The 27,075-nt window shown below is 38.5% G+C and overlaps 1 protein-coding gene across 1 annotated transcript; it reads left to right on the plus strand.

Moving 5' to 3' along the window:
* On the plus strand, positions 1 to 26,485 carry c1ql4b (complement component 1, q subcomponent-like 4b). Its single transcript, XM_007566096.2, has 3 exons — positions 1 to 498; positions 1,320 to 2,404; positions 23,320 to 26,485. The coding sequence occupies exons 2-3, from the start codon at positions 1,865 to 1,867 to the stop codon at positions 23,497 to 23,499; spliced, it is 720 nt and encodes a 239-aa protein (XP_007566158.1). The 5' UTR covers positions 1 to 498; positions 1,320 to 1,864; the 3' UTR covers positions 23,500 to 26,485.
* Positions 26,486 to 27,075: the final 590 nt, after the last annotated feature.

Consider the following 27,075-nt stretch of genomic DNA (forward strand, 5'->3'; position numbering starts at 1 on the left):
AGGATAGTAGGCAGATGATGCCGAGGAGAGAAAAATACAACAAGTGACTGAACTGTTGCTCTGCAAATAAACTGACTGCGCGCCGGCATTTACGCACATCTAAAGTCTGGAAAAGTGACCTTTCAGAGCTCGCACGTATTTTTCTGTCTTTCTCAAGGACTGTATAGAGTTTAATTAAACAATATTATTAGACTTTTTTTCTCTCTCTCTTTCTCTCAATCTGCTTCGGATCGTTTTGGAGTTTGGACTCAGGGTGCAGAACTCATGGATGAGACGGTCAAAGTTTTAAATGCTGCGCAGGATTCTGGTTGATTCGAGCTGAGTTTGGACCGAAGCGCAGCAACTTCGAACCGATGCGCCGGTGAAGGCGGCTCAGTTTTCCGGAGGATTTCGGTCCGGGTTTGGAGCGGAAGCGGCGTTTTTTTCACCGTGAACCCCGCAGAATGAACACACACTGAACTCCGGGGCTGAAACGTAGGCGGGAAAAGCGGAGTTTTGGTAAGTCGGTTTGTTGATTTGTGCGCGACTCTTTCAAAAGTTTTGCTTTAAATCACTTGCTTTCTGATTCACCCGTGAACGTGCAATAAAGTAAATCATATTAAGTTTTTATTGCTATCAAAACCTGACGAAGTTAGTGGAATAAAAGAAATAATAATACTATATTTCTGTTTACTTATGTACTTACAATATTACCATATTGTCGAACTGAAACTTATCTTAATATCATCATTATTTGTGTTATTATTATTATTAGTATACGTTTAATCTAAATAGAATATTTTAATGCTTTATTATTTCTAAGTCTATTTTTAATTCAGAAAACTGTCAATTAAGTGCATAACAATTTCATTTTTCGCATGCATCTTTCCCCCTGTTTGCATTCCTGAGTTGATTATTGTCATTTTGTTGCATGCTTCATTCCTCCTTTAAGTTGATGCTTGCATTAAAATGTTTCATGCGCCTTGTAAGCTTCTTTTCACTCAGTTCCCATTCTGGAGATGCCACCTCTTCCTCATGAGGATTACTTCATAGCATGTACTTTTATCTTTCCCTTTTTTTTCTACCTAAAGTTGTAAGAGAATCCCTTCCCCATGATATGTGCAATAAGACATCTCCTACTTCACTCAAGCTACTTTTGAAAGAGCAGATTCAACTCCCCTTCCTCAGATTTAACCCCCTTTCTTTTACTAGCTGTAATAAATCTGTGGCGTGAATGCAAGACCAGATTTCTGGAATAAATTCTTGAACGCGAGCGGGGGAAAAATAAAAGCAGTGAGATTTAGCCGCTTCCTTGTTCTTCTCTTCTCGTTTCTGGACAGACAAGCGAGGCGCCTTTCCCTGAATGTGGAGGGTGAGATGAACTCCAGTGGGAATTTTGAAGACCCCACCTGACAGCTCCTCCCTGTCTGAGAAACTGAAGGATTTTCCACTGGAGCGTCCACAGCCACAGAGCAGGGAAAGAATAAAACCCCTTAAATTTAACATTTCGTCAGCTGTGAATGTTTTGCGACATATGATGTGTTGTTTTAAATTGGATAAAAGTCACCAGACCATGTGAGCCAGAGAAAAGGGAGAAACAAAACGGATGTACAAATGGGGAATCAGTCATTCCCTCCCCTCTGAGTACTGACATTACTCTACTCGTCTGTGACTCTTAGAATCCTTGAAAAGACAAAATTTCTTCCCCCTGTCAGATAACATCCGACGTTGTGTCTGACACTTTCCCCTTTGAGTAGCTTTCTGACCCGAGGTCAGCCTGGCCGGCACAACCATTCCAGCCAAAGGGGAGGAGGACTTCCTCACGCTGGCCGCCTCACGGCTCAGCCGCAAGAAACGAGTCATTGGGGCTGGAGTCGGAGTGGCCATGGTCCTGGTCCTGCTGGTGGCCATTCCCCTATTGGTCCACACCACAAAGGGGGCCGGGTCCGGAGGTGGTGGCACACACTATGAGATGCTGGGGAGCTGCAAGATGGTGTGTGACACGTTGAGCCCCCCTCAGGGAGAGCTGACTGCCGTCTCCCCGCAGCCTCCGGACTTCCCAAACCGGAGAGGCAAGCAGGGGTTTAGAGGAAGCCCCGGACTTCCTGGTCCTCCAGGGCCTAAAGGTCCACCTGGAGAGCCTGGTAAGCCCGGTCCACCAGGCCCACAAGGTCCTGGTCCAGGTGGATACGGTTCCTCCGTCTACACTCCTAAAATCGCCTTCTACGCCGGTCTGCGGAAGCAACACGAGGGGAGCGAAATACTGAAGTTTGATGACGTGGTGACCAATGTGGGGAACTACTATGAGCCGAGCACAGGCAAGTTCACCTGTCCTCTGCCCGGCATATACTACTTCACCTACCATGTCCTGATGAGAGGCGGCGACGGGACGAGCATGTGGGCTGACCTGAAGAAGAACGGACAGGTGAGAGTCGTGCAGGTGTTCTCTCTCCTCAAATGAGACTCTAATTATAAACACAGAAATCATTTTAGTGACACACTTTTACACACATTTACACACAATCACCAACTGATTTTTTGTTATAGTCATGGACAAAGTGGTGGATCATTATAAAATAGAAGAAAAATCCTACATGGGTTTCAATTTTTCTAAAAAGTGTGGCATGCTCTTGTAATTAGCCACCTTTACTGTTTTATCCCTAAATAAAATCAAGCACAACCAGCTAGCTTCAGAAGTCAACAAATCAGTGGATAATCCATCCAAACTGAAGAGCTTTAAACCTTTAAGTCCTAAACATAGCGGCGACGATCCAGCCAAAGTTGCAGTACCGTAACTCCGCCACACGTTGCGCTATCTGAAAAATTAAAACGGTTTCTGAAAGGGGACACGTTGCGCTTTCCAGCCCATCTCGGGTTATTACGGTAATTTCACCCCCACAGTAATAGCGAGTGAAATTAATCTGAGGGGGAATCTTTTAATAAACGGTAAATTGCGAAAATAACTTGCTAGATATTGAAAGTTCCAGTTGTTAAGGATAAATGGGCAAATATATATTTACTCACAGGATATTTAAAGAACTGCGTACAATTGAAATAAGCAAATATATACATTTTAATTTAGAACACAAATTAAAATGGATAATCCATTCTAGTGAGCCTGGCACACTTTTACACACATTTACACATAATCACAAACTTTGATATGTTTTTCTGGGATTTTTTTGTAATAGTCATGGACAAAGTGGTGGATCATTATAAAATAGAGGAAAAATTTATTTTATAATGCCTCCAAAGCAGGCCTGTGGTAACTTTGGAGGAACTGCAGAGACCCACTGCTCATATTGAGGAATATATTGACTTGACATCCATTAGCTACACAACCCCATTTATTTTTATGGAAGAGTGGCAAGATTGTTAAATCATTGACAGAAAATCAAAAGCAGTAAATTGATCAGTTTTGCCTTAAACCTTCCTGATGACTCTGTTCTGATAATGGTGGTGGCAGCATCAGACTGTGGGGATGCTTCTGTTTTTCCAGGGAAAGGGAACCTAATCTAGACGTTTTATACGGGGGTAGAGGTTCACTTACTTACAGTCAGGACTGATGGCCCAGTCAAAGCCCAGGGAAAAAATAAACAAGAATAAGAGGCTGTAGTTCACTCTCTACAAAAGGTTAAAACACAGAGGCCCAGAACAAACGCATGTCACACTTTTTAAATTTTGACTCGCAAATATGATTTCAAATTATGTGTTGGTTTATTGCAAACATCCGCCACCCCCAATCCAACAACAAAAACAAGATGTTTGTGGTTGTAATATGTAAAAAGGTTCAAGATGTCCTGATACTTTGTCGAGGTGCTGCAGGCTCAAAAAATGTGAAGTTCTCTTGCGAAATACATCAGAAAGCCAAAGTTCTTCTTAGTCTGATGCACAAAAACTACTTCACTGTTCTTGTAAGTTTCAAAGTTAGAAATGTAGTTACTTTGCTAAAATCAGAAATATGTTCTCTAAAAACTTTAGGAGATATTAGAAAACTACTCTAAAAGGCTAACTGTATTAAAAGGCTAATGTTTGAACAGGACTGCTCCTCTATTTTTAGGATGGTAACCAAACAACATGAAAAAGAAATGTTTAAAAACTCAAAAAGAAAAGGTCTGACGGATAAGTTGCAAATAACACAAGATAATGGATATACAGGAAATTAGGTATTTAACAACAGGTTTTACTCAAAAGCTGCCTTAGAAAGAAGCTTTTTTTTTTTTTCTGCACAACTTGCAAACAAGGGAAGAGGAACGGAGTGACAGCCAAGCGATCAAGAGGATAACAATCCTCCTCGTCTCTGTGGAACGAAGCCAAAATGCAACAGCTGGCTATTGTCCTCTGAGGGACTCTGACTTTAGCACTAATAAATAAACAAGTACAAATGCCTGGAAAACGCCTTCCATCTGGAGAACAGGGACAAGCTTGAAGTACTAAGCCTTCAGTTGGATTTTGACATGTGTGCTGCACTGAAAAAGCAACGGCCAGGGGATTGCAAGAGAGAAAGAAGAGAAAGGAATGGAAAAGAAAGAGACGCTTTGCGTTAGTGCAAGTGTTCACTGGTGTAACATTTTCTGCACATAATTTACACGGTTCATGGACTAACAGCGTACAAGAAGACACCATTCCTGCACCAGATACATATGTTCAGTCAGATGATTTATTAAATCCACACTCCGAAAGATGTTAAAAAATGTGAATGCAGTCTGAGAATTTGGCAGCCGACGACCTAACACTGGAGAGAGCCATTTTGTCGATTATCATCCCTCCAGATACTTGAATAGAAAAAAGATTTATATTTTCAGCTTCATACTGTAAGTTCACACCTGTTATTTAAAACAACAACAAAAAAAAAGAAAACATTTTAGGTGAGAACCTATGATAGATTTTCAAGAGTTTTATTTGTCCAAATCTTGCAGAGATGAATAAAATCATGAGCTGGAACAGAGATCTCACTCTCTGGTCGCTCGTCCTTCATCGTAATGTTAAGGTCTTTCTTCTCCATAATTTTTCTGCAGTCAAGATTAAATAGAGAAACAAGAGCTGTTTGAAACGATATCAAAGCTGCACAAGAGTATGAGTCTTTGTGGTGTAAATAAGACAAAGCTTTATTCTCTTTTATCTGATATATTACAGCATATAGAAGTTCTGGTTTTGAAAGGTTCTGAATAAAGATTGAGTTTTCCATACTTACTAAAGTGATTTTTCGGAGGGATCTCTTCAGTGTTACAGTTTTTTTTCAGTGGCTATTTGACCTCAGTGTGCTGCTTTTGGGAGGTTTCCCTGCATGCTCTGGGTTCATCCCACAGTCTAAAACGTATTCAAATCAGACTGTTTTTCCTTACATTTCAATATTTCAGATCAAACTCATTTTAATATCAGGCAAAGATGAGCTGAGTAATAACCAAACTGTTTTCAACTTTAGATTTTATGTACTAAAAAACGTATCCAAACCGATTTGATCATTTGTGAACACATAATTTCCCACCGTGTTAAACTATGATTACTGTTTCCCCCCCCCTCTATTTTATTACTTCCAGACACGTAGAATCAAAAGACCACTTTTAATAGCGTATGTCTGTCAACATGCAGTAGGCTAAAGACTCACAGTGAGATCCAGGAAGTCTCAAACGAACCCAGAAGAACATCTAAACTCACTGCGGGTCTCAAATGCTTCAGAAAAGGTCCGTTTTCAGGATTTGATCATAATTAAAAACACTGGGCAAAAAGATCCAATATGGAGACTGGACTGGCCCGTCTCACATTTGGCATCTTGACCATCATCAAGTCTCAGGAAAATAATCTGAGAGGCGAAACATTTTTGTAAGTTAATTAAAGAAACCACTGATTCTGCTCTCAAGCAGAGAAGACCTGAAGGAGTTCTGATCGGTTTCTGACCTGAAGCTCACCTGGGTTCTGCAGCAGAAGAATAATCCAAGGAACGTCGAAAAGTCCACATCTGAATGACCCAAAAAAGCATCGAGGTCTTGGACTGACGTATTCAAAGGATCGTAATCCAACTGAGAAACTGTAGCGTTATGTTAAACATGCTATTTTGTTACATACATAAGAAAACTCCGATATGAATGATTTAAAACAATGATGAGAAGCAAAATGGGTCAGAATCTCTCCAGTTATGTAAAAGACTCACAGCCAAGTGGTTGTTTGGTCGTTAGGGGGCTGTTACTCTTTCACATAGGGTAAAGTTGAGTTGGATAGATTATTTTTTTTTCCTTTTCAGAAGCAAAATAATTTAAAAACTGCTTCTTATATGTTCACAGGTCACCTTTATCTGGTATTAGAGTTAGTTTTCATGACTTGAAATGCTTAAATGTTACAAAGAAGCAAAATTAATCTCTAGGGTGGCAGAAACCTTTTCACAGCACTGTAAGTTGTCGTAGTTTTAAAAATGGGTTTATTTATGAGCCAGAGACAGATTTTTCATGCTCTTGGTGGGTTCGTCCCAAAATTATTCTGTATTTGTGGAATAAAAACTTCATCTTACCTTCGTCTTTACTCACTAAGAACACCTGGATGTTTGCATAACTTTGTAACAAATGAGAGAAAACATTTCCATTGTTTATCTGAATAGGTCGGGACCATTTAATTAAATTTAATAATTTCTTGAGGTGGTCGCATCACAACTTGTTTAAACTCTGATTGATAATTTTGTGAATTTAATTTAGTATTTAAAGTGTCTGTTTTGACTGAATAACAACCCAAAGCGTCTTGCAATTATATGTTGTCATAATTGTGTTGAACTTTGGAGAAAAAAAAAAGGAAATTAGTAACTATTATTTTAAGTTTTATGTCACATCAATACACTAAAATAATCAATTTTATCATTTAGACCTGGACATGTCTCAGCATAGTATCTTAGAATTTATCAGCATAAAAAAATATATAAAAAGAAAAACACAAAGTCATGGTTAGTTTGTCTTGGGTCAAACCCTCCTGAACTTCTCTGTTTTGAAGTGATCTGCTAACAAAGAGCTACAAAAAGCAAGATAATGTCAAGTTTGCTGTACTTTTTCAGTGTGATTTGTGTTCCCCAAACGCAAAGATCAGCTCACAGTGCATATTTTATGTGACTGTCCAAGTCCATAAATATAGTTATTCCCCTGTTTCATTGCTTTTGACGGAACGAACAGGAAACGTAAAGAGGACGGACGGCTAAATGCCAGATATAATTGGGGGTCTCGGTTAGTTGCGTGTCTGCTCTGACATTGTCATTCCTGTCTCCTCCTGCTGTTAAATCTTTCATTGCCTTTAGATGAGATCTTCTCCCCTTCACCTGTGCCCTCCTTTACGCACACATGCACACACGCAGGCACTCACCTCCCACTGTCGCCGTCCACACTGTCTATTGACTCCTTCCCCATTAATTATTTTTCCATCAGCTAAATTATTTAACTCAATTTATAGCTGAACCTGGCTTACAGGTTCATTGCAGCTGCTGCATATTCCTGTGAACAGAGAAGCGTTTGTGCAGAACAGTGAAACGACTTTGTGGAGACACAATTGTTTAATCGCCAGGTGAAGGCACAGCTTTCTTTCTTTCTTAATAAGTTATTGTCTTAGCTTATAGTAGAAATTGTATTTATAGGACGTATTTGTTTTAGACTCACCAAATGGTTGTTACTCCATTTGCTATCTCTCCGAGTGTTGACAAGCAAGAACAAGTGTTATGAAGATCTAAACAGAAAGAAATTAAGCTCCATTTGGAAACATCCGGTTCTGTAATGAATGTGTGCTCTTAATGGTAGGTGTTTGTATTGGGATAAAGGGATAAAAATGTATAGTTATAGTTTAAGCTAACTTTATCATGATGTCATTTTTTAATTTTATATTTTTCATAAAAGTTCAGTGTCCTGTAACGCTGAACAGCCAGACACTGAATGTTGATTTTGTTTGGGACAAAAGCTTCTCTCTCGCTGAGAGCACATTTATCTAATTACAACCGTAAAATAAAAAAAAAAAAAATAAAAAATTTGCCTTGAGGAACCAGGATGTGTCTCCTATCTGGATTCTACTTAAGCAAAATCCCATAAGTTAAACACATCTAAGTTGTTCTTTGAGGCACTTAGAATCAGGATTGTTGGAGAGAAATGTTATTTCAATTTACTTTACTCAATCTCCTGTTCATGGAGATAAACAACAACAACAACAACAAAAAACTCACTTAAAGGTTGGAGGTCCACATCATATTTTGCATAAAAAAACCAAAGTCACAGGCGGCTTAGTGAAGACTTGAGGCCTAAATTACCAATATGTCCTCCCAAAGCTGAGCTGCGACCTCCTGCTCACCTGCACACACATTCAGCGCGCTCCTAAACATGAAAAGCTGCATCTCTTTCTCAGAAAATTAGCCTAATTTTGCTACTAAAATATACAATGTAGATCTTTTGTTTAACCCTAAAAAGAGCCTCCCTTCAATGCTCCACACCTTAAAACCTTCAAATATGTGAGGTGAGCTCATGAGTGCACATCCAAGTCAGAGTTTGTGGAAGTGTGGGAGCGGTCTGTATGTCATGGGCTGCATGATCTGAGTTATGACCCTGCTGATTGGATAGTTGTTTTTTTTTTTGCTTAGACCCTCATAAAGAAGCACAGCAGAGCACAAGGTGCTGGTTTTTACCAGGCTGACCCTTAACATGCCATAAAATTACTTACAGAGTGGCTTTCAGACAACAAACCAAGGTTTCAGAGCCAACTACACTAAGCCTGAAAATTTGGGAGCAAAGCTGAAAGTGTGTTTGAGGAAGGCGGCCTGCAAACCCGACTCAGTTACAATTGACCAAATTTCAGTAAAGTATTCAGAAAAACCTGCGAAAGGATACCATAGTTGCATATTTTAAAACTAAATTATACCAAACACTGATCAAATCAGTGTAAACTTATGAATATTTTATAAAAAAAAACATCTCAAATAGAAAGTGGAAGTAGTTTCAAAAGTTCTAACTGACCAAAAATGGGAAAAAGAAATTTCAGACTCTTTAAGTTATGGTTGCTTTTATGCCATGTATGTAAATATTTGGTTTCAACTGTAAATTATAGTTGTTTTTTTTTGTGATCAGTAACTCACATCTTTCTTTTGTGTGTAAACCAGATTTAATGCAACATCTAACATTAGCATAATAGGTATAAATTAGTGTAGAAGGACCAGGAGCTTATTTTATGCATCTGTTTCATCTTTTTTCTTACATTTAGCAGAAACAGCAGAAAAGATTTTGGTTGCTAAAAATGCTCCAATCCACTGAATAAAATTAGGAAAATGATTATAGTTTTTAGTGCCTGTGTGTGCGCTGCGTCTTTCACAGCATGTAAGGATGGATGTGTGAACATGTGTGTATTAGCTCAGAGCAGTTGTCAGGCTGATACGCACTGTTAATCAATGTCTTGTCAAAGGGAGCTGATAACGAGACACATCCCATGGAGAGATCACTGCAGGGACAGGGAAGCTGCAGACGAAAAGTCTGACATAAAGAGGAGTGGGTATTTACAGGACGGCCTTTTTTTTTAACGCAGTGAGGAGTTGAGGAGCAATAAAAGCAATTTGGTCGTAAAAGTAAGGAGAAAATGGATATATCAAGCCCCTGTCTCAAACTCTTGCTAATGAATCACAGAGCCGATGTGCAAGTTTACAACTCATTTGCTTGATTAAGCGCTCAGTGAATTGAATCTTTTTTCCTTTCAGTGTGTCTTATAATTCATAAAAAGATTGGTGTTGAGGTGGATGACCTTTTCAATGGATATATAATTCACGACCAATATGTATTTTGCCCTTTACAGTGAGGAGTGTGGAGGGAGAGTATGAATATTTATAGCTGGTCCAGAATCGGTGAACCTGGCCAGCTGGTCAGTCTGCAGGTGGGGAAGGACTTATGGAAAAACTGGGTTTTCACAAGAGCACACTGTAAATAAGGACACCCCAAATTTACCCGATAAAATTAAGGCAACACATTGCAAAAAATATTATTAATTATGAACAAGCATCATATCCAAACAAGTCCAATATAACAGCTTAGAAATGTAAGTCAAAAGGCAGATAAGTGCAATCAATAATGTCAGAAGCAAAGTATGAAAAACTACCAGGCGAACACAAAGAAATCTGAATTAGTTTATTGAAACTGGAACTTTGCGTTTTCAATACTGTAAGAAAACAAGAGCACTCAGCTACTGGCTTTTCACTTAAAAACAGTCTAATAATATTAAGTGACAAACATGGACGTAAACAAAATTATTTAGTTTTATTTACTTAGTTTTTAAACACTTTAGTTTCATATTTAAGTAAATAACTGTCACAAAGTTAAGTAAGTAACTGGGGTTGCTAGGTAACAGGCTGAGCTACACTGGGGTTGCTAGGTAACAGGCTGAGCTTCAGTGGGGTTGCTAGGGGTGCCTGATGATTTGTGACGTTACATTGTGGAGGTTTTTGAAACAGCTCATTTTCCAGACACAAAAAGCCTTAACTTATTGCTAAAACCTGCTGGGTGGACACACACCTAGGGACAATTTAGAGAAACCAATTGACCTGAAAGTCATGTTTTTGGACTATGGGAGGAAACTGGAGAAAACCCACACCCTGGGAGAACATGAAAACTCCACGCAGAAAGACTGGGGTCGGGAATCAAACCCAGAACCTTCTTGTTGCAAGGCAACAGCTCTACCAACTGTGCCACTGTGAAGCCCAGAAACTCAAATGGACGTACAAAAATGTGCAAAATGTAAATTTTGCACATCTCTTTAAGGCTGAGTTTAAGCGCCCTTCGGAGGGAGTTTGTTTCAGCCGATTGTATTCTCATTCCTTCAGTCATGATCCATCCTGACTACAGGGTTGGGTCAAAACGTAGATGGACCATTAAGTCGAGAGCTTTGCTTTTGTTGCCCCAAGGGAGCAATCGACCTTTATGAACCACGGCTTCGCAGTAAGACAAGATGACTCTCCTTCTGGCTCCTTCACTCTTTGCTCTGCAACAGTGCATGTTGAAGATGAAGGTCTGAAGGCTTGAATAAAAAAATATCAACTACAAGAAGCAGATATGAGAACCCGACGCTCTCAGTCCAGAAACCTTCCTCTCCTCGATTATCAGCGAGAACAAAACAGCCCAGGTGGAGTTTAACCTGCACAGGTAGCAAGCTTTCTTTTTAGTGTTATCATGCAGAAACATCTCTTGCTTTGGACATACACGCACCCATTATTTACACTGAATGCTCCATAAAATGTATCGGGGAAAAATGGATTTGAACCTTGTCTAATTCCACGAAGCACCAATTGACTCCTGTGAGCAATCGTCTGTGAAGATAAAGATCTGGTCCGCTGTCCCACAGCAAGAGCGAAAGCCACACCATTCCTTCTGAATCGCAGGAGCAGTTTGTTTTGTTTCCCAACACCTGGCAATAAAACATATCTGGGAGGCAGAGAAATGTGATTCATTTACAGTTTTTACTAAAAAGAGTTTGGTGGCAAAGACCGAGGTTTCATGTTGTGAAATACCAAGAAAAAGAACGGCACAATGTTAATTAACCATGTTTTCCACAGGTAACAAAAGGTTGGATTTAAAATGGCTACCTATATTAAGGAACCTGCAGAACATGTCTTTTTTTTAATGTCTTTTTAATCCTCAAAAAAACACGAAAGCTGAAAACAAACTTGCATCAACCAGGAAAGGCCTGGTCTTCTCTAGAAGCACCATGGCTGTATTCTCCATATAGTCATTTAATATTTCCCTATAACGTTGTTTAGCGTCGCCACAATTAGCCGTGTTCAGATCAAACTCCTCGGCTTGAACAAGAGTCTCTTAGGCTATATTTGAATGTGTTCATTTAAGTGTTTGAGCACAAGTTGTAGCCTCAGATAATATACGTATTTTAAATTTGGCTCTTTGGACTTATGCAATTCTAATGGTGTCCAGACTGAAGAGGCAGACGTGAAAACTGTTCCAGCTTCGTTGTGGTTTGAATAAACAATCTGTACATCATTGTTCTCTTATGTATATCTTTAAATGCGAGGGTTTAACCTGAGCAGCTACATGAGGTAATTAACGAGATCTTTGAGCTAATTAGATAATTAAATAAAGCACTCAATAGTTGTGCTGATGACAGGCTTGGACTCAATTAGAAGGGAGGAACGGCTCGCCACCAGACAGCAGGTTCGATGCTACTGTGTGAGGTGCAAGCCGCTAATTAGAGTCTGAGTCAGACAAGGTGTCAATATGAAAGCACTTCATTAGACAGTTTTAACTTTATCTTATTTTGGCATATTTCAGCTGCTTTTTATTCTGCTATCTGAGTCTTTCCAGAATAAATCATATACATATGGGTATACGATTACATGGGAGACACAATGTGATATAAAGGTGTGAGGAGATTATTTTAGACCTCATTTCTTGCTTATAAAAAAAGAGCCTCCTTTATATCCTGCAGGTTTACATCTCTGTGCTATTGTCTTCCTGAACACACACATTCATGCTCATGCACACAGCTATTATTTGACTATATGTTTCCCTTTTAATGGCCGAGGCCATTATATTCTGCAGACCAAAAGGGCTCAGCTGGTTGTTGGCTGTGTTTGGCCTTTGCCTTTGTTGTGCCTTCCTGTTTGCCTCCCCATTATATCATTGTTCCTCCTCATCAAGGAAACAGAGGTTTGTCTCATTTATAAGCAGCAGAGTGTCACAGCGTTGCTGACATTTTCAGGTTGAACAAGAAGAATTGCAGTATGTTAAAATTTTTTGAGACTACAGTATGTAAATGTGATTTAAATGATGTTAAATGAGGATGTTTAATTAGGATTCTATGTGATGAACGGAATTTGCTCTGTCAGTTAAATTAGGGTGTTTTTTTGTGGCTAAATGCAGCGTTTGTGTCTACACACAGGCGCTTGCACTGTGGATTTAAGGGAAACATATTGGTAACGGTGTTACTGACACAAAATCCCAATCCAAGTAATCCACACATGCAAAGATATTAACACAAATAAATAAATAAGTAATTAATTTGGTTATGGGTGACAAAACGGCAAGCACTGATCAAATGAAAATATGAGATGCAAAATGGCACCGGAAGCAAGTAAACCATGTGAAAGTGTAGAAAAATTCAATTATATTTATAGTTAAAAATGATCTTGTTTGGCTGATTTCCACTAAGGTATGCATTTATCTAAAATACATTTACTGTGTCAAATGGACTGGGTCATTCTGACCTAGACATGTGGAATAACAATCACTGAACTGTTGTAAACACGTATCCAGCCAAATGTCAAAATGTCCCACCTGTGGACGACTCCGGGAAACTCCGATAGCCTTTCAGCAAAATGCGAGCCAAGAGATCTGCATCAACCAAAGGAAGAAATGGAAAGTAGGGCTGCACCGATTGCAGTTTCCTGGTCGATTGCTGATTACTTATCTTTTAAGAAGTCTAACTTACCGATTCCGATTTTGGCCGATATAATTTTTTTTTTTAATCTGAAATGTTGCTTAATATATCAAGAAAGTTGCTGAATTGGCAACAACGGGGTGACTATTGCTAACTGTAAATGTGCAGACATGACTGGTTGGCCGGTTTGTCAGTCAGTCCTCTCTCACAGGAGGAAAGAAAAGCACACCGGTTGATTTTTAGACCTGTGCCGAAGGTTGATAACATCGGTGGATAAGATCGGCTTCACATGTAAAAATCGGTCGATCACCAATCTCCCAAAATTAAGGAAATCGGCACCGATAAATCAGTTAGCCGATAAGTCGGTGCACCGCTAAACTGGACTGATTGAAAACAGCACATCCACATACAGGGACAGACTTGAGTATAAATACGGCCTGCTCTCTGCGAGAGTTGAGGGTTTCTGTGAGAATACTGAGAATGTGATTTGTGTAATGCAGGAGCGCCCAGAACCCTCCAACTCTGGCCAGAAAGAAGCAGACATAAATGGAGTCTGGTGTGATGATTTGTTTTGTTAATAGCAACCTTTACCTCTCCAATAAAAGTCAGTAATTAGAAGACAATTCTTTGGCCTCTCACTGGTGGCCATTAAAAAGGTTTCTCATGACTTTTGAACCTTGTTGTTACAAAACATACATATGTCTTTGGTTACAGACTGATTGAATATCTCAGATAGCACCGTAGGGGCAATGGCCATGAAGCAGAAAGAATTACATTTCACCATAATCCAGACACAAGCAGGTGCTCCTCTTGAGACTTTTTGGCAGAGCAGACAAAAACAATAACAACAATATTTTCCAAAGCGCAAATGATCTTCCATAGGGCACTGCAGAAATACCTGAGATCAGCAGGTGCCGTTGTTTAAATCAAATAAATTCATAATGCATACAGCAGCCATGGCCTGTCTGCAGAATCACTGTAAAAGACGCCACTGTTGATGAAAGAGCTGAAGGTCATTTGAAGGTTGTTGCTGAACATTTGGACAAGGGTTTATGAAATACTGGGAGAATATCTCATAGAAACAGACAAAACCATGAGAGAAGGAAAATTATGCTGCACTTCAGCCAGGGTTTTTTTTTTGTTTTTTTTTTTTGCATTTTGGTCCTTGGTGTGAATGCAATTTACTGAGAAAACAATGACCCAGACAGTCAAGTCAATTCTCAGTTGGTTTAAGAAAAAAAACAAAGCTTCTAAAAGGTCCAGCTTATCACCTGATTTGAGTGCAATCAAAAAAAAAATATGGAAAAAAGCTAAACCAGAGTGAGCAGGAGGCGCCCCCCAAAAATGTCAAAACTTCAAGAGAGTTTGTTGGGAAGACTGGGACAAAATATCACCTGTGCAATGTTGAAAATAAAGGCTTTTCTATTACGCACATTTCAGGTATCATGTTTTAATATTTACCTCCCATCACATTACATTTTACTGTGTGACTTACTTGGGTTGGTGGGAATTTCATTTCTATATCACCATTGAAAATATATATTTTTTCCCCATTGCATGTCAACTTCTGTGCTATGTGGTGAAAGAAATATTATATGTACATATTTAGAAAGAAGTTCAGAACAGAGGGTTGGCTGAAACCGGAGCGCTGTAGGTAGACCAACCGGAAAACCCCCTTTATATCCAATTAAGCCCTCTCCTCTTCCCTCAAAGGTTTCAGTCTAGAGCCAATTAGAGACTTTCTAATCAACATCTTGACACCTTGGGTCTTGAGTGTCATGGCAAAATATTAGCATTTAGTATGCCAATTAGTGTGTGAGTCAGCAGTGCAGGAATAGGGTTATATGTCGACCTGCATAATAGAAACAGCTGGTAAGGAGGCAGAGACACGGCAGCCATTTAAAAAAAAAAAAAGAAGGAAAAAGGCCATTTCAATTGCCCTTCCTCTTTCTCCCAGTTCACCCTTAAAGGTCCCTCAGGTAACTTTAAGAGACCCTGTCTCCATCGCTCGCTCCGCTCCGAGAGGTCTGTACATCACAGTGAATGAATCCTGTCAGTTTTATTACCAGCGGATCAAGGTGCCACAGCAAAACAAAACAAAACTGAAAAAAAGGGCCTTACATGGAGACCTCCATCCTCCGACCTCATTTATACCCCCTCCTACTGTGAAACAGGCATGCTTGATCAGTTCCTTAGCTCCCTCTCCATCACCCACAGCCTCTCTAAACTTTGGATTTGTGTACTTGAATCTTTGTCTCTACAAGCTAAATATATCTTTATTATTTATATTTTCCCCTGCAGGCTACTAAAAATGACATAGATCTGTTTGTGAAATATATTTAAAATAAATTTGTCACACAAAACGGTCGGGCTCGATCGGAAATACAGATTTTGCCAGACATTTATCCTTGTCAGATAGATATTTCTACTCTGTCACTTTTTTTTTCTGTCTCTTGCCCCTCCTCCCCACTTCGCCCATTTAATGTTGCCCATCTAATGAAAAGTGTTGGCAGTGTAATCTTCTCTACTGTCTCCTGGGTCTCCCCATCTTCCCCGTAGTAGCAGATCAAGTCAGAACGGCGTTGGCCCAACAGGCAGAAATTCTCTCCCTTGTCGCTATCAATCTCCACCGCTGTTGACAATAATCCTGATTTGCCTTTCCACTCTTGCTTTCACTCCCAAAGCCCCAGTGCCTTCTCCTGCCCACTTTAAGAAAACAAGATTTCACTCTGATTGATACTGACAGCTGCACCTTCGGACTCATCTGTGCAGGTTTCATTGTTTCGGCACACGGGCGTTATGGTGCAAGAAATTGATACATGTCCTCTGGTAATGGGTTAAACACTCACATATGAGATGCAATTATTTAAACAAGCTTATGCTTTGCACATTTAAATTAATCACCAGAATAGAAATTTATGTGCACATTTTGATTGTTTTTTTTTTCTTTTTTATTGTACTAAAAACTTACACAGATTTTTATTTTTGGGTCGAAGACTATTTCTTGTGAGGGATGGGAAAACATTTAAAATGAAAATGATGAGGAATTTTTATCATAGGGTTCTTTGCAAAAGTATTTATACTTACAATTTTTGTTATTATTATTTAAACATGTTAGAAATACCAAATTTAAAGTATTTTGTTGGGATTGCATAAGGCAATGTAATCTACAGAAATCTGTTTTTTAGTTTTTTCCCCCTGTTCTTGTGTTCAGCACATTTTAGCCTAATGTCTCCAAGTAAAATCCAGTATAAGCAGCGTCTTTTATAAGTCTACAGAATCTGTGTCTCATTTAATCTCAGGATAAGTACACAGCAGGGTTTTTTTTTTGGTTTTTTTGCATAACACATTTCAGCCACATGGCAGCTCAAAGTGCTTTACAAGATCAAAACATGACAAAACAACAAACCGTAAAATGAGCAACAAACTGCATTTTATCAAATGTCATCAACATTTGTGAAGGCTGCAGGGGTTTGTCAGAGAACGTTAGTGAACAAACAGTATCGTTATGAACAGGGAACACAGCAGACAGGTCAACAACAATGTTGTACAGAAGTTGTTTGACTAGGCAAGACGACAAATAGTCAGAGAATCAGTGAAGAAGGTAACTCTGGAGGACCTGCAGAGCCAAAAACTCAAGTTGGATAATCTCTCACCAAGCACTAATTTTGCTCTTTATATATTAAAGCTATGTAAAAGGGTGAAAACTTGAATGTAAGAAAAAATCTGTGACATGAGTAGGAAATTGCTGTTCATAGACCCTCTACATTTGTTATAAATGAGTGGAAGCTATTTTGCAATAATACAGATATGAATGTCTACATTTGCAAACCTGCTTGAGAAAAAAACCCCAGACTCACCTTTGTAAATGCAGCAAAAGGTGATTCTACAAAACGCTAACTCGGCAGGCCAAGAATAAATGCACACCACACTTTTCAGAATCTTATTTCTAAAAACGACAACCCCACCCCCCAAACATTTTCCACGTTTACAGTTGTGACATGACACGTTGGGAAACACTTGCAAATACTTTTTTAAATGCCCTGTAGCTATGAATTTCAAACCAATTGAATTTAGAGGGTTTTGTTTAGTACCAAAAAGTTTTCATAAAGAAAACATGACAATTTTAACAACATCAGGGGTCTCGTCATGCTACTGCAAAATGACTTAATGTGAGATTAAGACAGTGTATCTTAATCACACTGTGTCAACCGATGGTGACCACAGCTATATCCTAAATGTCAGACTCTTGTAAATATGTATTTAAAACGTCCAAAGAGGAGGATGTGTTCCCTGGGTCACTGTACTTACAGAAAGAGAGAGGGACCATGAATTAATCATAAACACACCACAATAAATGTCAGCATCTCCACTGTCTGAACAGAGGCTGAACAAACCTATGTGTCTTCTAAGGAAGTCAACCATAAGCCATAAATAACATTGTGTCCTTTTGGCTGGCAAATATAATTAGCTGACGTTCATATTTAAAGGCCATTTCACTGAGGTAGTGTGAATATCACTGCGGCAACATTTATTGGTTTGTACGGGTTACTCAAAGCATGATTTACGGTACTATTGTTCATTTCTACATGCATTGTATTTATTGTAGGGCAAGCGAGGGTTAACTGGAGTTTTATGTAAATTTCAGAGTAACATCTAGTTGGGAGATCCAGTGGATTCCCTACATGCTGGCTCTTCTCTCTGAGCCATCTACAGATTTTATTTAGCCTTCAGATCCTTTAAGTGATCAGTAGAGGCTTTGTTTGAGTGGTTTAATGCAAAGTTATTAAACCTGCTGTTTGATCGACCTCAGTGTGGAGAAAGACAACATAATTCTGATGGACAGTCGAGCTAAATGGTAGTTTTCAAATGAACTTTGCAATTTTAAAACCAAACCTGTAAAATTTAGATGATAGTTTATATTATTAGTTATTTCTCCAATAATTAGTCATTTCTCTCACAGATTTAAACCTAAATGATTTTTAACCCCTCTCCTATTTTGAACTTGTAAAATTCTTATCTTTTATGGTTGTTCTTCTTTTTCTTGCATGTTGAATTAAATTATTTTCTTTACATAAGTGTTTATGTTGTTTTTTTTACAATATGTTTGATAAACTCAAACTCATTGACGAAAGAAGTTTTATTCTGTCAGAAAATGATGCATTTCTCTAGTAAATATATTTTTGTGTGAAAAATATAAATACATAAAAAAATAGTACGCCAGAAATTATTCATATGATTCCCAGTAATTACAGTATTACAGTAATAAAAACCTTCCTATAATTGTCATAACCCACTCATACTTTGACGATTTATCACTTGTGATGAGTTTGAAGTGTTTGAACCTTTACATAACCATAATCTTACAATTTTCTATCAGGTCATGTCAGGACTCTGGTCTGGCCACTGCAAAACATCAATACTTCATACAATTAGAAGAAATATGTTAAAATATGTTAAAACATGAATATGTTAAAACATTATTTTATCCCTCGACCTTGGGTCATTGCTGGAGTCATGGGCATCTTTTTCCGTATGAAACGTAAAGATCTGATCATTCATCTGTTTGCACCTGCGTTGGGTGTTAATTTTTAAAAATATATTGAAAGTCTTCACTATATAGTGGTTTTGCCTCCAATTGATACAATTGAAGGTCGCTCAGTAATTTGGTTTGATCCGTCTTCATATGAGACAAATGGCCTCAACTGGAATCAGAACCAAAGTCAATAGAAAAATTTAACTAATGCAATTAAATATAGTTATACACAGGATTTGAACATTTGGTAACACTTTATTTGAAGGGGGTTGAATAAGACTGTCATGACACTGTCATAAACATGACATAACACCTGTCATGAACATGAATAAGCCTTCATGAATATTCATGACTGTTGTCATAAAGCGTCATTCGGTAAATTATGACACTTTTAATACAAAGTTGACATTATTCAAAATGTCTTTGTTATGACAACTTGACATTAACCAATTAATCATTACTGTTTAAACTTTACCTTTAATAACATAAAGTTACCTCATTTTTAAAGTGCAATCAGTAATACTTTTATAACAAATTTATATCAATAATGATTTCTTGGTTAAGTGCTATTCTATTTGACCAAAAGGGCACTTGGGGGCAAGGAGCAAAAGGGGCAGGTGCTCAAGCACCCCCAGCCCGCCCCACCTCTGCATGTGCCTGATAGCTCCGTCTCAGGATTTAAAAGTTCGAGTTATCAAACTCACACATCAAATGCAATGGTTTTAATAAATAGGCAATGCAATTTGCTTTGTCTATAAGTGCTTTTGACGTTCTTTGTTCATCAGTGCACTGTTCTCAAAGCTAGTTATATCTGGCTGACAGCCTTTAGCTCAGCTGATGGTGCCGTCTGGGGAATTTCGCCATTCAGCCATGCAGACAGATGTTAGATGTACAAGTTGTCAGAATCTTCTTGTTTTTTTTATTTTTTGGGGGGAGGGGGTGGTTGTTGTTTTTCTTTTTTCTAAAACCTATTAGATCTCCTTTGGGGAGCTGTTCATTCACTTTGGAGCACGGCACACTTGCTCTTTAAAGCAACAAAAATCCACGAATCCTGCACATTTTGTTCCTCAGGTGTTTGCTTGAGTTTCACAGAAACAAAAGGAGAAGAAGAGCCACTTCATCCAGTCTGTAGTATCTCATCCTGGCCTCCTGCTCGTATTTCATCGGCCCGTTTGACCACTGCTGCCTAGCCTGCTCCCCCATTTATTGTGATTGTATGGAGTTATTGAGGAGTTGAACCTATTAGGCGGGGATCTGCCATGGCTGTCAGACTACCAATTACTGTAGCTTGCAGCCATGTATAGCCTGGCTTAATGCATCTGGACAATATGGGAGGGGTGAGGGATGTTGTAAGGAGTTGGGAGGGGGAGGGATGTAAGGGAGGACGTCTTGGTATTTTGGGGGTCGGGTAGGGTTTCTCTGGAGACCTGCTATAGTAGCGTGTCGTTAATCAATCCGATTTAGGCTGGACAGGGACACACTTAGTCGCTGCTCCCGCCAACACTGGCAAGCGGGGGAGAGGAAACGCGTGCGTGACCTGCATCTTATTCCGATGCGCGGACACAAAAAGATGGATAGATGGGCCGAGAATGAAGAGAAAAGGATCGGGTGGGGAAGGAGAGAGGGATGATGGAGCGGGTGAGAGGTGTGGTGGGGGAGACAACAATTAATGGAGAGATGTGAGCTGAATTAAAACAAAGGATATGTATTGATTTATTTCCGTCTTTGGGAACGAAACAAACATGTTCACCTTGTTGCTGTTAAACGAACGCTTTTGCAAGAAAACCATAAATACGCTCAGTTGTATTGAAGAAAGGTGACAAAGGTGGGATGTGAGGGGGAAAAATTGTTATTTTGGACTTATTTGATTTATCTTTCTGATCACATGGGAAGCTTGATGACTGGTGGAGATGATGAACCATATCCTCCATCAGACTGAGACCCAGAGGAGGAGACAGAGGATGGAGTTGGGGCATTGTATTTGCATTCATTAATATGTATGCAGATGCATGCTTTATTCTCCACTGTTTGTCTGCTCGGGTAGTTTGTTACTTGGCCAGTGAAAGCTCAATTTATTATAAGATTTGCTTACTGATTGTAAAAACAGACTTCAGTGAGGGTGGATGAAAACAACACCTTCACATTTTTAACAACAGAATTGATAAAGAGGCCGATGTGCAACTTTATATCTTTACTGTGGAACTGTTCTCTGGAAATATACAGCAGAAATTGTGTTCATGACTTTGTTTCGAGCTTATTTAACGACTGCGACATTCATCCTTGTCATTTCTCAAGACAGGGGCAGCAGCTAAATCACTGCGAAACATTGCAGCAACAATGTAAACTGTTCTGTAAATATAGTCCTCATCAGAAGACTGTTTATTCAAAAAAGAGGGGGCTTGTCAGGGGTGTTTAGTTGTTGCTTCACAGTAGGTGATATGAGGGTTTCGTATCAGTCGATATTGATAATTATTGATTCGTTTTTTTTTGTTTGTTTGTTTTATATCTGAGATACTGCCAAACTGGTGATGTGACCTTTTCTCTTTTATTCACAGTTTTCACTCCATGGCATTGTTTTTTTTATTATTATCGTTATTTTTAAGCAGTTATGAAGTATGGTGGTAAAATCTTAAACTGCTGCTGTGAATGTTTCTCAGCTAGTAGTCGCTGGGCAACCACAAGCTTGTTGCTAGGTGACCAAAGAGTGAGTGAGTTAGTTGATTCTACCAGTCTTGCTTTGCAGTTCTGAATCTGACTTCAATGAATATTTTGGATATTCTATGATGATGTCTTTACTGTGAGATATATTACTGTTTTACAGTCAAACCCTACTTCACATGTACCATTTACATATTTTACCTAAACTACGCACTAATAGACACCGTAACACTTTGCTATGGTGTCGAAATAACCTAAAATTTTAGACCCACATTTTAAAAGAACATTATTCATGAAGCTCTGGTTTATGTCTGGTTTCTCTCTTGCTAACTTTGGTCTGATCATGTGTTTTTTTAAGAGAGCAAAAGTTTTAAATGCCTGATAAATTATCTGATATGTCCCCTGACACATTCATCCCTCTGCAATCCCCCTCTGCTACAGGTGGATCAGCTGTGAGAGCAACAATCCTCTGGGGAAATAAATTGATACTGACTAAGAATGTGCTCTCAGATGGAGGTTCGAGGCCAAAGATCACTGAACATCTCATTTATCTACCCAGTGAGCAGGAAGGGATCAGCACTGATGACATTAGCCCCCAGATCACAGTATGAGCAAACTGGATGCAGCATCTTTCCAAATAAACTGAATCTGATGGTTGATTGTGAAATAGTTGTCTTTTACAACAATCTTCCTGTAGAGCTTTGCTTTTAAATAGAAATATAAAGTCAATATGACAAATCTCACCATACTTTAAAAGCTAAATGAGCCCCTCAGAGGTCTTGACAGAGTTTGAGTCGCAAGAAAAGCGATCCAGATTTAAATTTAACATAAACAAGTAGTTGCTTTCCAGGATCAGAAGCTTAGTGGTATACTGGTTCATGAGCTATGGTGTCAGTTTAGGATCATTATTCCTCTGTGGGATTGTCTTTATCTACTTCGTCCTTGTGTTGCTCTGCTAACCAATTCCTTCTCATCTGACGGTAAAAGTTTGAGTTAGGGGTTTGAAACAATTGAGTGTTCTTGCTATATAGAAGTACCAAAACTGAAATTAGCATAACCAGAGTCGACTGTCATTAAGGTTCTGGAATGGTTCTGACATCATTCCAGCTAGATTTATTTGTTTAATAAATAGATCAAAGCAGGAAAACAACCAATTTGGATTAAATTTGCACATGCTGCCAAAAACAAAGTGATCAAATCTAGAATTATGAAGCTTGTTGGGGCTACAATAGTATGGTTTAGATGCAGCAAGTTAAGGAGAATTTATCCAAATCTTAGTGGGGGTCTATGTATATATTTGGACCAATATGTATAATTTTAGCTATGTGGAAATTATATGAAATCCACCATGATATAAACTTGTGCACCCATTTCCTGTTGTTGAATCTCATTGTATGTTGTATAATCATCTAGAAGTGAAAAAGAACAAGGTTAATGCGTCATTAAAATCCATTAATTTAAGTACTATTTATGATGCAGATGAGTGCATGTAATGAAGAGCTGAGTACTATATATTCAATAGCGTTGCGAGGTTGAAGAATATGTGGATTAATTTGCCTGAATAAAGTTTAATAATTGAAAATGGGACCTGACTGAATAGAGAAAAGATGATTCCCAACAAGAAATCAAGATTCTTATGGGAAAAATGTAGCAACAGAAATTAAATGAGCAACATGTACAAAAAAAAACACAAAAGAAAACTGAAAGGTTTTCCCTTTGGTTTTAATCTTAACTTCGAGCTTTGATCTACGTTCTTGTCTCTATGCCAGGTGAGAGCCAGCGCCATCGCCCAAGACGCAGATCAGAACTACGACTACGCCTCAAACAGCGTCATCCTGCACCTAGACGTGGGCGACGAAGTGTGTGTTCAGCTGGACGGGGGCAAAGTTCACGGTGGAAACACCAACAAATACAGCACCTTCTCCGGCTTCCTCATCTACCCCGACTGACAATATAATCCCGCCTCCTCCCCTTTTACCCTTTGATCGAGCGAAGAGTTTCCTCCTGTTTCTTCATCCAACACATCCTGCCATCCATTCATCCTCTCTCCATTTAATGCATATAGTGACATCATGACAACAGAGCTAAAGAAAGCTTGTGTAAAAAGAATATAATGTACATACATCAGACAAGATTGACTCATGATGCACACACCTTTTGTGATCTTTAATAAAATGCCATGTACAGTATGTGTAAGCATGGCTAAAATAAATCATCTTCACTTTTACTCCAATCATTTTGCTGTTTACACGATATTGAACTTCAGTTTTTGCTCAAAGACAAACCAACTGAAATGATCCCTGAATGTAGACTGTCAATCCGGGGCAGAAGTATTTTGCTGCAGCCTCTTTCCCTCACTGTGAGATAGATTTCCATTGCGACCAAACAAGAAAAAGGCATGAATATATTGATCGCAGCTGATAATTCAGCACACCTCTCGATTATAACGCTGTGTGTTGTATGTCTGTGTTAATGCCTGTGCGGAAGCATACGAGTGTGTTTTTTTTTGCCCTTAGGTTCTGTGGAAGTGTAAAAGCATCCTGTTGTTGTTGGTGTAATTTGCACAGAAAGGGGGAAGGAGAGAGTGAAGCTGCTGGTAACAGTCCCTCAACACACACACAGTTTATCAATACCCAGGTTTAGCTTCCAGATTGATTCCTGAGCCTCGGAGCAACATCACGTTGTGGTAACAAGCTGAGATTTCTTCTGAAGCCCATGCTCAGTTACACATTAAGTTTACGTCTACAGTGTGTCGTATTGATCGAAGTGTGCTTTTTTTTTTTCTCAATGAGATGAAAAAAGGTGGATAATTATGATGTCATTTTTGATACCAATTTACTTTCTTCTCAACTTAACTTACTTCATTTTTTTTCCACAAATGCAGATTTTAATATGTTGAGAATCAACAGCCCAACTTCTCTCATCAAAATTTAGAAGCGTTCATCTAATTGTTTCCTTTCACACTTGACTTTTAAACTTCGTCGATACATTTCCAATAGGCTTGAGGGCAGCACTATTCCTAAACTTTAATGTTTGCATACTTTATTCATTCCAAAACCAGTTTGGTTTGGGATGCTGGACCACCCAATTATAGCCATCCAGCTGGTAATTTACCATAAAGTTAAATAATTTGGAGGTTATTCTTAATTTTTTCATCTACTTGGTACAATTAGCAGCAAAACAGACTTCAGTATGATGATGCTACGACCGTGTATTAAGGTTTGAAATAGTAACTCTGACGCTTTGATACACACCTCTTAGTGTCACCAAACTGCTCGATTTTTGTGTTGTCTGGCCTCAAAGACTTTCTGAAAAGGGCATTTGGCTTGTTTATGTGGGCAGATGCGAAATGTTGTCAAGCTTGAGCATGTTGATTTAAGGGAAGGTGGTTCTTGTTTTCTTGTGGACTGTCACAGTCGTAATTCAACATCTTTCGGTACATAATGAACTCCAGGCTCGATAGGTCTCAGTATCGTTCCTGAACGTTCAAACCAATTTCCTTTCATGTGAAAATTAAACACAAATGGGTGTTTCAGTGGGACACTGATAAGCTCTGGCAGTTTGCTAAAGGCTGTCCTTCTACAAGATGTTAAAAAAAATAAAAAAAATACTGTCTAAAGGGCGTATTTTAGCCTACATCCACCCCTTTGAGGCTTGGGATAAACAGGAAAACAGACGGCATGCCACATGTGAAGTTTTCCTTGCAGCCATAAATCATGTAAAACCACTTGAGTGGCATCCTGAAGCAAGCTGAAAAGGAGCATAATCCTCTTAAAACACACACGTCTTGGAGGTTCTTTACATAGTGCCAGAGCTCCTTGAATTAAAAGAGTAGAGCAAGAAAGGTTCAAACCTCTTCTTTAGCTCGGCACAGAAAGATGGTTTCAGTGAGGCAGGGATGAGCTTTTACTTTAAAATGTGTTTTTCATTATTTCATTGTAAACGGACACATATTAAATGCTTTTCTTTTCAAAATGCAGCTGACTGTTGTTGACTATTAGTGCCATTTGCCATAAGTATAGGTTCTTCGTGCCTTATATATATATATATTTTTTCCCTTTTGAATACATTTCTTTCCCTTATTAAAACAAAGATATGTGCAGAAGTTGATCCACAGGATGCAACAGAAACGGAGAGGGATTTCATGTTTTCATCCACTGGTAGTGAATATTAAGCAGAAGAACGCTACTATGAGTCTTTGTTTTATAACCAGAAGAAAATAAATCCTGTAAACGTTGGAAAAGGGGATAATGATGTAAGGAGAGAGAAAAAAAAAAACTATTTGTAAGTCAGTTTATTTCTGCATCCATAAAACAAGGATGCTTACCCCTAAAAGAAATCCTGTGAAGAAATGAATTGTAACTTTCACTTGTAAACACAGTGAAGGGAAGAGTTTATAATTATGCTTAATGCTTGACCTCAATACTGTAAATGTATCGTATGTCTTCTTGTCCCAAATATAAAGCATGACTCGTCTCTCATGTGAAATTATCCGTTCATCTCATAATTTTCTTGCTGTAACAGAAAAACTCAGCCGACTCCAGGATTTTACACCTCCAGTTCCCCCCTCTGAGGCTTTCATAACACCACGATGACATGCTGCATCTCACTGTGTGTGTTATTACCGGAACTGTTACCTTTGATTGGAAAAAGTTTGAGTTATTGTCACTGTGCATTTGCAAGCTGAGTTGTGTGTTCTACTTTGTTACTGTGAGCTGCAGTGTTTTCCCCCCTCCCCCCTGAAAGACCATTAAATACAATTTAAAAAAAAAGAAAATTATGAACTGTTTCACTGTAACTAAGTCCAACAAATGGCTTCCCGGGTTTTATTATACACTTTTATTATTTATTCTGGGGAAAAATAAAGAACCATGTGGTAAAATCTGTTGTGAAGCGGTAACATTTTTAAAGTAACATTGCATTTTTTAGAAAAAAAAAAGAATCAAATAAACTTGATTTATCATACAGCAGAGCTTAGATATTAATAATTTACTACTTTGACAACGAAGAACAGGTAAGTACAAATTCATTTTTACAGTGTAGAGCAGTCAATACTCACAAGTCCTACATAGAAGTATTAATGCATAGTTGTGCATTTTCTTTCTTTATTTGATTTACCTGAAAACCACAACTTTCTAAACTATGCAGCATTTTATTTCATTTTGCATTATATCTTTTTTTTTTTTTTTTTACGTGGACTTGCTTGGTTAAAATGTAAACAAAGGATTAAGAAATATCCTCTTGTAGAAACACACTGGAGTATAGTGTGCTGAGTTCATTCTGTCACAAAGACAATAAATGAATTTCCAATAAAACTGCTAAATAAAAATCAAAGTAAAAACAAATAACATAATAAATGAAACTAAAATGTTTTATTTTAACGGTTTAATTAGACTCTTGCCTAATCATATCATATTTGCTACTACCTCTACTAAAGTGATGCCTTCAAGGTTTGCACAACTAGTTATTAAGTAGGTTTTGATGCCTTTCTCCCGCCCCTAAGATATTAAATCACCTTTTAAAAA

Source organism: Poecilia formosa, unplaced genomic scaffold, assembly GCF_000485575.1.
Source record: "Poecilia formosa unplaced genomic scaffold, Poecilia_formosa-5.1.2 Scaffold186, whole genome shotgun sequence".
Taxonomy (NCBI): Eukaryota; Metazoa; Chordata; class Actinopteri; order Cyprinodontiformes; family Poeciliidae; genus Poecilia; species Poecilia formosa.

What these genes read in the sequence shown, in the direction of transcription:
- c1ql4b (XM_007566096.2), top strand. Translation starts at nt 1,865, where the DNA reads ATGGTCCTGGTCCTGCTGGTGGCCATTCCCCTATTGGTCCACACCACA. An exon ending in ACCTGAAGAAGAACGGACAG is followed by an intron (nt 2,405 to 23,319) that starts GTGAGAGTCGTG and finishes TCTCTATGCCAG; the next exon opens with GTGAGAGCCAGCGCCATCGC.